At 40.0% G+C, this 11,049-nt stretch overlaps 1 protein-coding gene across 1 annotated transcript; it reads right to left on the reverse strand.

Moving 5' to 3' along the window:
- Positions 1 to 797: 797 nt before the first annotated feature.
- On the reverse strand, positions 798 to 6,238 carry LOC108874399 (ectonucleotide pyrophosphatase/phosphodiesterase family member 7). Its single transcript, XM_018662837.2, has 6 exons — positions 5,923 to 6,238; positions 5,351 to 5,496; positions 4,357 to 4,986; positions 2,594 to 2,828; positions 1,385 to 1,502; positions 798 to 1,229 (listed from the first exon to the last, which is right to left on the reverse strand). Exons 1-6 carry the CDS (start codon positions 6,155 to 6,157, stop codon positions 1,172 to 1,174), a joined length of 1,422 nt encoding a protein of 473 aa, XP_018518353.1. The 5' UTR covers positions 6,158 to 6,238; the 3' UTR covers positions 798 to 1,171.
- Between the last annotated feature and the right edge of the window lie 4,811 nt (positions 6,239 to 11,049).

An 11,049-nucleotide genomic window follows, 5' to 3' on the forward strand; every position in this document is an offset into this window, starting at 1 on the left:
GTTTCAGCAGTGTTAGTTGTTTTTGTTTTATTATCAAACAAACTACCAATCAAGTTAATTAAGATAATCCAAACATTAGTAAATTAGTTGAGTAACTGGCATGTAAAGTACATAGAAAGTACTGTTATCAATAATAGTAATATGTAAATATTCAAAGTGCTTAAGTTGATTAAAATTATTTTAAAAGATTGTCAGTGAATGAAAATGAGTTTTTCAAGATAGGAAAATTAGCTTGACTATAAACATAGACTTGCTTGCATTGGTCAAAGTATACGTGCCTTGCAGCAGCCTTCATAATTTTTCCATATTGTCTTCACGTAAGTTTAAAAACTAGTTACCACCAAAACATGCATTAGACTTATAGACTTAGACTCATTATCATTATGAACATTATAAACCGCATAATGCTGGTATTTGTGTTAGTTAAATTCATTGGCAATAAATTAAATCATAGAGTACAAGTCGTCAAGCATAATGTCATTTTGAAAGTCGTAACCGGAAGTTTAGTGCTTCCGTATGTAACTTCACACTACTACGCGGTGAGAGGCGGGCAACTGAGAATGTGGTTGCTGAATTATGTCCCTTGGCAGACGCCGTCGTCTAATCGAAACATGTTCGGCTATTGCAAGTGAAAGTAGAGACATGGTCGTAATAAAGTTATCACCGCTTTGTTCTCTATTATTACATATTCCTTTTCTTTTTCTGTTTCTTTTTTCAGTTTTTACTTGTTTGTGCTTTTAAAATCATTAATAGCTTTTAATAGATAGTGTTGATCTGAGGTTTTATTCAAGGCACAATTTTAAGACAAATTAAGTTTATTCATTCAGACATTAATTACAACACGTTGTGATACAGACAGTAATGTACATATAAACCTTGTGTTCTCACACTTTGCTGTGGAGGATTCAACAAAATGAACACAAAGTGAGCGGATGAGTTCTTTTATTTTATTATATTCCCACAGTCCTGCTCATTTCTGTTCTCTGTTTTGAACCAAAATTAATAATTCATAAGATGGTAATGATCGACTGTTTTTTTTTTTGGATCCTTGTGCAATGAACAGAGAGCATTTCCTCACATTTCCTCCTTCATGAGAAGGAATCACCCATTCAGACCGTCCACAGGCAGCTGTTTCTCAGTCTCACACTGAAGCATCACCTTTGTGAGATGATTAAAATGCAGTTTGTTTTGTATTTTCCTTTTCTGGTAGATGTTTCAAATTTGCTGGTCTGAAAAACAGAAAGGTTGTACATTTAGATCAATATTAAAAATACAAATTTCACCAAAAGATTCTTGAAATATTGACTTTTCCTTTGATGCCCAGACCTACATGGGACAAACAGTGATGGCATGTAATTACAGATTTTGATGATGCTGTCATTACCTTTTATTCTTGCGTTTGTTCTTGATCATTGTGTGGGATACCATCACTATAAAAACTATGACCAGAAATCCAGCCACTGCAGCTAGTCCAGTGAAGACGTTTCGCAGGAAATTCACATCTGAAAAAAACAAACAAACAAAAGAAGAACAGATTCACATGTTTTAAGTTTGTGTTTTGGAAGGTTGGTGTTGACATATCTAGAATGATTTGCAGACTTTATTTTGGTTTTTCTCATTTACATGCTTCCTCCCTAAAAGTACCAGAATTTCCAAACCTACAGCAGCCAAAGTACTGCCTCTGCCCAAGCACTAAACTGCACCAGCTCACCACATGATGGCGCTACGACAACTACTTTTACATTTTGTCCAATGACTTCTTAAGTGCGCAGCCCAGGCACAAAAATCTTCTGTATGTGCAGAGCTTTACTCAGCTAAAATCTCACAAGAACACTTTAAATTTTGTATTCATGGAATAAAACGTTCAAGTTCAGACCACTACTTATACTGCTACTAGCTTAGACAACGCCTACTAGTAATAACAGTATCAGTACTCATACATTTGATTTCTGAGTTCATCCAATCAATCCCCATTGTTATCCAATAACAAAACACATCAACCTATGAAATGTTCTTCATTAGAATGACTCAGTCCTACATACACCATTCTGCTGCCCCAAATACTCACTCCAGCACCAAATGTGTATTAATCCTCTGCTGAAAATAGTCCTTAACAAATGTACTAGTTCCTCCTGATTGAGTAATGTTTGCTGAAAACCGCAGTGCAGAGCTTTTTTAGGAAGTTACAGAGCCATAAAGAAACTATATATTAGTGACCCCATTTTAAGGAACCCATCGGTTTTGGGTCGACATACTGGGTTGGAAAGTCAGAACATACAGAGAGGTGAATTTAAGCATTATCAGTTTTGGTCTTTTCCTACAAATATAGATTATTGCCAGAATTGTCCTTTAACTGTTTAACACCAGACACTTGGCCTCAGACTCTAAGACTTCTTCTAGACTTACTCTTTCTGAACTTTCTGTGAGCAATGCCAGGTCTACTTTCTAGTTTTAACCTACAGTAGCTCTACGTCTGATTTGGACATATGTGAAGTCGGAAATGATGGATGAATGGCCTAGTAATGAAGGAGCAGGTGTTGGAGTGACACACTTTCCAGGCCATGGGGAGAGGCTCATTAGTCTGATATCTCACCCTGAGCAGTAGCACTGGTAACCAGCATGTGTTTGGTGGCGTTCAGGTGGCCGTCGTTGACCTCCGGCTGGATGCCCAGGATGTGACACATCAAGGGGTAGATGTTTACAGTCTCAAAAGGTCCCACCTCCAGGTTCTTGTGGAACACTGGACCCACTGCCCTGAAGAAAGGCTTCATGTCCATCTCTTGGTTGTCAAAGCCGTGCTCTCCCTTGTGGAACTGAACTGGGAAATACTGCAAGGACACATTGGGACAGTTAAGACAACTCACTTGATGACCCAGTTTAGATTCAATTAGACTGTAACTTTTCTTAAGCCTTTGGTTTTAGTAACAGGACCTGATCAGCAAGGGTTCACACATCTCGCCCTGCTCTTATTTAGTCAGCAGAGGGAGGTATTGGCCAAGTGAAAGAGTTATTTCTTTACTGTGGCATGAAGGCCTGTTTTCACTTCGTGACGACTATCAGCCGATGAACCTGGCTAAATGAGAATTTTAATCCATCTCTAAAATTTCTATTTTCATAACATACTTAAGAGACAGAAATTCCTTTGATGATTTTGCAGTATATGTTAAGTTTAATGGAACAAACTGTGATATAAATATCACTCTGTAGAAGACCCAGTTATCTCAGCTATTATGTAAGGGTCTCAACATGCTTATCCTTCTCTGGGATCAGACTAAAAGGAGTTTAAGTGCCCATAAATAGAGTGAACAAAGAGTCAGATAATACAGTCGTGATCATGGCCGGTCATAACCTACACACTTTAGATAACCTGTTTCTTCAGTGGATTCACTGGACTGATTATTTTCCTCACAGTCAGCATGAGAAGACATTTTATGATTTCAGTAATGTACTCTTTAAATTAAGTTATGGCTCGACAGTTCTCTGTACTGACGGACACATTCGGTTGTAAAGTTGCGACTGCACAGTGGAGTGACTGTGAGTGAGTGTGGAGCCAAATGAAAATGCTAATTTTGAATTTTGAGGCATGAATAGCTTCATGAAGCATTTGAGAGCACTGCATGTCATCAGGCAGGCCTGGATTATCCCGAGGACGAGCAAATTCACTTGATTAAAATTGTAATGCACTAAGATTAGAACTTAACTCCTTGTTTCTAGTTTAAAAGAGTCCAGTTTCACCATTTCTTATGAGCAAAATGCAACTGGTAATTTCAGTACTTCTGTTGTTGAGACTTGAGGATATTTTTTAGAGTAAGCTGGATGGCTTGCTCATGTTGTTTATCTGGTTATTTATCTGTATCAGTATATCAGTGCTTGTCATTTGATTTCACTATGACCAGTTAAGTGGGTCATAATCACTTTAAGTACTGGCTGTTGTTAATAAGTTACCAATATCATTACTGTATGAAATGTACATGTTGTAGCAGCTTTCGTTTTAAGGAGGTTATTTTTTTTACACTCTGCTGCTGATTTAAAGCTGCACATTGCAACTTGGCCTGGTAGTGATCACAAATGAGAACATGAGGTAACTGCGCACTTTAAAGAGTAAACCGATAGGACTTGTTTTAGGCAGAAAACTGTTGCTGCATGTCACTCTCTTTCCAGCATGTTAAATGTTTGTCAGAGAACACATATGAGGTGACATGTCTGATCACTGCTGCAGCCCCGTGGTGATTTGATAACACCCAACACATGTATTTCTGAACACAGTCTTGCCTTCAGTCTTACAGGTTTCTGTAACATCCAGTGTTTGAACAAGAGAGATATAAAAAGAAAATGTGACCTTATCTGTTAACGCACCCCATTGATTACATATCCAGGGTCGGCCCATAAAATGATGGGGAGGATACGGTCATTTTTGGCAAAGTGGAGTCGCTCTGGCATCTCCTCCTTCTTGTATACATGGAGGTGTGGATGGGCGCCCTTCAAGGCACTGTAAACCTTCTCCAGCTTTCCTGGCTTTGGCAGTAGCATCCCAGAGGGTCCGAAGTCCACCAGGTGAAACGACAGGTCACGGAACGAGAAGCCCGGGATCTTGGACAGGGTGATCTCTTCTACCAGACCGTTGCGGTACACCGTGGACATGCCGTGGTCTGCTGTGATGATGATGTTGAGGCTGTCGGTGAGCCCATGTTGTTCAGCTGAGTTTCGGATGTAGCCCACGGTTCTGTCAACTTGCTTGACCATCTCCCGTCGCTCGGGGGAGTCTGGGCCGTATTTGTGTCCTGTGCTGTCTGGCTCACCGAAGTACAGGGACACGAAGTCCAGGTCCTGGTCTCTGAACCAGCCCATCACCTTGTCTGTGTTCTCTCGCCAAGCTGTCTCGTTCTTGTAGTTGTAAAGCAGTGGCTCCACTTCCCGCACCATAGCAACCTGTCCCTGGTAACTGGAAGCGGTGCCAGGAAAGTGAAGAGAGCCAGCTTTTAGGCCCTTGAAGGTTAGGAAAAAGAGGCCACATTAACATCATGCACACATAAATATGACACATGTACTTTGGCATGTTTACAAGCACGCCAAGAATTAATCTGTTCATACAGTTGGTCAACATATAAGGAAATCAAATCAGCAGTTTTCTTAAAGCTACAGCTGAACTTTTTAGGCAGCCTTACAGCAGCTGTCATTTGCATGCAGTTAACATCTGTACCTGCAGAATAATTTGCAGTATACTGTGGTGATCTACGTGAAATCATTCAGCAGGCTTTCAGAGGTGTTTTGTCAAGAGAAATGGTTTCTAGTGCTGTAAACAGCAAAACAGTCTCTCACAGTGATAAGATGGAAATTGCGCTGCACAGACCTGTCTCTGCGCCGTGATCCAGATAGGCAGAGTGCCATTGTCCCACCACTCGTTCACAAACTGAGTCTGATAGTACGGCCTCTTCTCTGTGGTGGTTGTGTTGAACCACATGTTGTGGATTACCCCATGATTCTCAATGTAGCGGCCTACAGAAGAGAATCACTGTCAGTCCTCTTGCACTCATTATTCATAGCGTGACACATTCACATTAAAAATTCTATCAACTTAACGGGCTGAGTGGCATGACGCTTTTGGACAAGGTCTTACGACCAACTTCGGAGATTAGAGGAATTTAATTTCAAGGAAGTTAAATTTCTTTTAGCTGGCACTGATGATTTGAGAGTCAAAATAAGAAAGGGAGCAGAGAATTCTTCCCCCAGTCATCCAAGCATAATCATCTTACTCAGCTATAAAAGCTGTTGGACCCTGGGACATTCAATTACAACTAATTCCTTTTTCCCGTGGCTTTTTTCTCTCCTTGCAAAATAAACTCAGAGCAGTTTCCTATTCTGTCATGATATGCAGATCCCCTGCCAACTGGAAGCACTGTTGTAGAAAATGAAACACTTTACCTGTCAAGAGGGTGAAGTGTGTAGGACTGGTGATGGTGAGGTAAGGAGGTGTGACATACAGGGCTTTGACTCCATCCATGGCCATTTTGTCGAGGTTTGGAGTGTCGACATCGCGGTCGTAATCCCACCGGAAACCATCGAAGGAGATCAGCAGCACTCTCTGTCTCTGTTTGTTTACCGGAGCTCCGACGATGGACAAAGCCCAGAGGAGGCAGAGACTTGCAGTCCACAGCATGGCGAACACAGGCACTTCACAGATCTTAACTGACTCTATCCTCCAGCTGAAACTCGTATTTACAAGAGGAACCACCTCTTGGCATCTCGCCTGAGGTTTCTGAAGCCAACAGCTTCTGAGCAAAGTTTCACCAATTTATCTTATCTCTTAGATTGGACGGACTTTATCTCAGCACTTTCTTGCATGCGGCCCAATGGTGTTTATGAGCCGATTTTACGGCTGGGAGTTGTGTTCACAGTGAATTTTCCCCCGTTTTGCTCTTGAGGACTGCCAGTAAAGCAGATTAATCTCTTCGGGCATCACGGCTGTTTGTTTCCCCCCTAACTCGCTTGTTGATGCTGTCTTTCTGTTTGTCTGCCTGCCCGTCTGTGTGTTCGAGTTTCCTGTGAATCATTGACAATGGGGGAATGACACTTTGATGGGTTTCACCTTGAGTTGGGATGGTGCATGATTGATCTGACACCAGGAAAATGAAGAGGAAAATGAGAGTGTATATCTCTTCGTCAGCTAGCAGTGGTCTCCTGGGGAGCAAAGTCCCTAATAGACATATTCATTTTAATAACTCTAATGTGTATATTAGCCTCAGGATATTGTTAAAAAATCTACATTGATTTTTTTTTTTTTAGCAATGGCCGCGACGATGGACAAACTATTAAAAATGAACTGCAGCCTCCTCAGCGTTTCAGCTCAGATCATGCTCAGTGTTCTCATGCAGACATTATATATCACTGCGTTGTGATGTAACCTTATCAACGTCCATCAAATTGCTAGACAAGCTAGCTCTTCAAATTTGTTCTTTATTGTGTATGTCCTTGGCAGAGGTTCAAGGGAATTGTCTAATCTTTATGGAGATAAGGGATAACATTCATCAGCTTTCATTTACCTCATTCATATTCATTAGCTTTCTCATATTAACTCTATATGCCCGTCGTCCACTGTCAGCAAGATTTGGAGGAGTGTTTTGGACTGCTGAGACCGGTGCAAGTCTCAGATCTTTGCTATGAGAACTTTATCAAACACACACACTCTGAACTTGAGGGCCAAGCAAACTTTATCCAACCCTCTATCTCCTGCACAGAATTTCCACAGGGATTCTTGCATTTTCTTGAAGAAGAAAAGTGAGGTTTTTGCCTCACTCCCTTCTGCTCATACACAACCAGTACACCTTTCTCAGGCAGAAAACCAAAACAACCCCATCTGTATGAGTCAGAGCGTGCACAGTAATAATTAAGAACATGGTATTTCCCAGGCTCAAGATAAAGTATTGTGTCTTTTAGCAAGGTTTGTTTAACTTTTAACTTTAAAGTTTAACTTTGCACCATCTGTAAACAATTATACATCCTGAGAACATCACTAAATCCTCTGATATACTTAGATAGACATACTAAAACTTCACAAACACCAGTAATACAAAAATTAAACAGAGTAGAAGTCAACGCATGTCGTCTCTGAAGGAATTTTTGTTTATGTTTTGATTAGCATTTTTTGCTATTTCGTGTTTAGGACTCCTGAAGTAAGCGACAAACTCCCACACACTTTCTCACTCGCTGCTGGATTATTTATTTTATAGTTAGATTTGTGCTTTGAAAATACACAAGATAATTAATGGTAGAATTATCTCAGCATGCATTAAAGAGCATTGAAGCAACATCCATATAACAACCGCATATTGTCCCAAAGTCAAAGAATTACAAAATGGCAACATCAGGTATATGATAAGAGGTCAAATTCACAATAGATTGAAAACATATATTTGTCATTCATGGAGTAAACCCACGGCGTCTAAAGAATAAAGGAAGTTATAGTAGATATGAGATTCATTTACCTGGTCTGTCTTTATCCATCTGTGTTTCATTCAGCAGTTGATCTAATTTAGTGGTCCTCTGATTTAATCTGTGTGTGCCTATATGGAATGTTTGTAATGCTTTTTTATACTTGATGAAGGTTGTTTGGATCAGAAATAACCCAGCAGTAATGGAAGCATTTGTTCCATTTGTGGTGTCCCCCAGTGTGCAGAGAGATTTTTCAGTTATTTGATGACATATCGTCGACTCTTTAAAGATTAGTCCCTTGAGATCCAGATAAAAACACAAACACCAAATGATTTTTTTTTTCATGATCCTCACAGCTTATTAAGTTTAAAGTAAAATGGCTCTGAACAAATATGTAAAGTAAATGCTGCTCGGTTTTTAGCCAGAGAGAAATTTAGGTAGGTGTTTCAGTGCTGTAAACCTGAATATTAGGATTTATTCTAATCTTTGTACAATAGACCTAAATGTCACCGGAGCTGTGTAAAATTGTGTTTTTTGTTTTTAGATGTAATACTGTTTTAAATGCAGAATTCCTCCTAAATGTTCAGAGTCAGAAAAGTTTTATAAATCAACATTTTCAAGTGTGGAGATACTTGTGAGAATTGTCAGGTAAAAAAACAATAACTATCTCATCTCATGAACAAGCAAACTGTTCAACATTTGAATCTCCACAATGCATATAAAATGTTTACTCCTAAATCAGAATTGCTGATGAAAGAGGAGTCAGATCCAAATGTAAAAAAACAAACACAACCAACCCTTTTATTGGTGAAAACAAATTCTGAACTGCATCTGTATTCTGCTCACTTGGCGTTTGAATGGCAATCTGCTTCTTTCCCTGCTGTGACTGGAAGTAGACCATCAAGTTCATGCCAGCGTGCAGAGATCGATGTGTTTTGAATTGTGAGCAAACAAACTTTTGATGCATGAGTGGCTTATTATCAGGTTACATGTGAGTAAGTCCAAGCGTAAAACTTCAAACCACAGGAAAACTCCACTGGAGGTATTATTATTTTCCTATTAGCAAATTACGTTTGGAGGAAACGCCATGTCAGCCAGGTTAATGTTTTTCTCCATTACAAATCAGCATGATAAACAAATCTCCAAAATGTTCACTGCCAACATTTTTCAGCTGACAAATGTCTAAAGTCCAATTTTGGAGATACAGATTATTTTTTGCCAAATTTATGTCTACATTTTTGGCAGTTTTCATTACTAACTCTGAAGATTTAATACTGACTCTTGGTACTGATACTGAAGTACATTTTACAGTAAATACCTGTCACTTCTGTATCAGTAAACTTTTGAATACAGAGCCTCTCTACGAGGGTATTTCCCCTTAGGAGTATTGCTGCTTTTACTTAAGCCATGTTTTTACAAAAACAACATTTTCAATGACAATGTGAAAACAATGTGACAATGTTAGGTTATTTGTCTGACTCTTAATTTTTCTGTTTTGGTTCAGTCTCACAGCTCATAATGTCGTTTTAAGCAACAACAGGCAGATGTTTTCAGCCAGAATACTCTAAAAGCCCCCTGTGAAGTACAGGCTCTGCAACAAACCAGGATGATTAGAGACTATCTGGTGAACATAGCGGAGCACTGAGCAGCTAAAAAGCCAGATGTTTTTCTCAGGAGTTGGTAGAGACCAAAAACAGAGCTAGAAAAGAGGGAATATTTGACTTACATTTATCAAATGACCACAAACAAGCCTCACTTTACAAGGTTACAATACAAAAACACACATACAGTAAAGGCAACTGCTAATAACTTCGCTATATCAACTTAAAGTTAATGATATATCAATGTAGTGTTCACAGCTTGTTTCCTTCTGCCCCCCAAATGGCTAAAAAAGTCAATTACTGCAGGTTTATGCAAAAAAGTATGTCCTTCACCACTGACCTCCCCTACGGGCTCCACTAGATGTACTGTTCTGACACTCTGAAATTAGTGAAAAGCTCCTTTATACACCCAAGCACCTCTTCAGTGCCAACTTCCTGCATGGCTACTGAGCGTTGCCATTGAACACAAATGGCTAATCCCTAATGGGAGCATAAGAACATACCCACTCCTCAATATTTGGCACATCGTGAGTTGTGCTGATCCACGGTGGATCAGGCCTACAGCCTCCGACAGCCCCCTCATGGAACAGTCTTATCAGGGAAACAGACCAGATTTCAGGAGTGGGATTGGATGTGAAGGAGGGCTGGGAGCTCCTGGTGCAGCAGAATAATGGCCGTGATGCTGCGAGGAGAGGACTCTTTCACACCTGTCAAACAGCCATGCTGAAACCGACGACGGCTGAGGAGGGTCTGAGAGAGTGTGTGTTCATGTAGGTGTGTAATGGTCTTGGCCCAGTGTGGTACACACCCACATACGGTCACCATGTGATGTGCTCAGGGCACAGCTCAGGGTCAGAGATGACGAGCATGCACAGATAGAAATTAATTCAATCCGTTTCATTCACATCTACTGTTACTGTTGCTAGCTGGGGGTAGCATTAAATATCTAATGTAAATGTCAGCACTTCATCAAACTGAGTTTAATACTCAGACTGACCTTGAGTGTCGGTCTCCACCCTTGGACAAAGCCTATATGTGAGTGTAGCTCCTGTTTTGTGTGTTGACTTTGATTAGATAACAATGAGATTAACATTTAGAGAGGGTGGCAGTCAGTTCCGGCTGAGTGGCACAGTGTACGTAACACACTGTATTATAATCGAACAGCGGGAATGTGACAGCAGATATTCCTTTAATACACCAGCTCTTCCTCCAGCAGGACACTAACATGTGATAATTTCCTCTTCAGTCCACCTGCATGCTCAGTCTAATAGTTCGCTCCCTTAACACAGTCTGTCAAACAGATATGACTGCTCTTTCTTTGTTCTTTGAGGTTCAGTCTCTGGCAGTTATTTTGTGGTGAAACAGAATGAAGACATAAACATAAACTATATAACTATACTGTACGTCTCGAAAAGAGTTGATTTGTGCTTTTACTTTAAAGCTTGCAACGTATTATTTATCAAGTTAGTAACAAAATTAGTGAGTGTCTAAACCAATATCAGGTACATAAATGCATCTT

The sequence above is a fragment of the Lates calcarifer genome, linkage group LG11, assembly GCF_001640805.2.
Source record: "Lates calcarifer isolate ASB-BC8 linkage group LG11, TLL_Latcal_v3, whole genome shotgun sequence".
Taxonomy (NCBI): Eukaryota; Metazoa; Chordata; class Actinopteri; family Centropomidae; genus Lates; species Lates calcarifer.

What these genes read in the sequence shown, in the direction of transcription:
- LOC108874399 (XM_018662837.2), bottom strand. Translation starts at nt 6,157, where the DNA reads ATGCTGTGGACTGCAAGTCTCTGCCTCCTCTGGGCTTTGTCCATCGTC. An exon ending in ACACTTCACCCTCTTGACAG is followed by an intron (nt 5,497 to 5,922) that starts GTAAAGTGTTTC and finishes TCTCTTCTGTAG; the next exon opens with GCCGCTACATTGAGAATCAT. An exon ending in GGATCACGGCGCAGAGACAG is followed by an intron (nt 4,987 to 5,350) that starts GTCTGTGCAGCG and finishes CTAACCTTCAAG; the next exon opens with GGCCTAAAAGCTGGCTCTCT.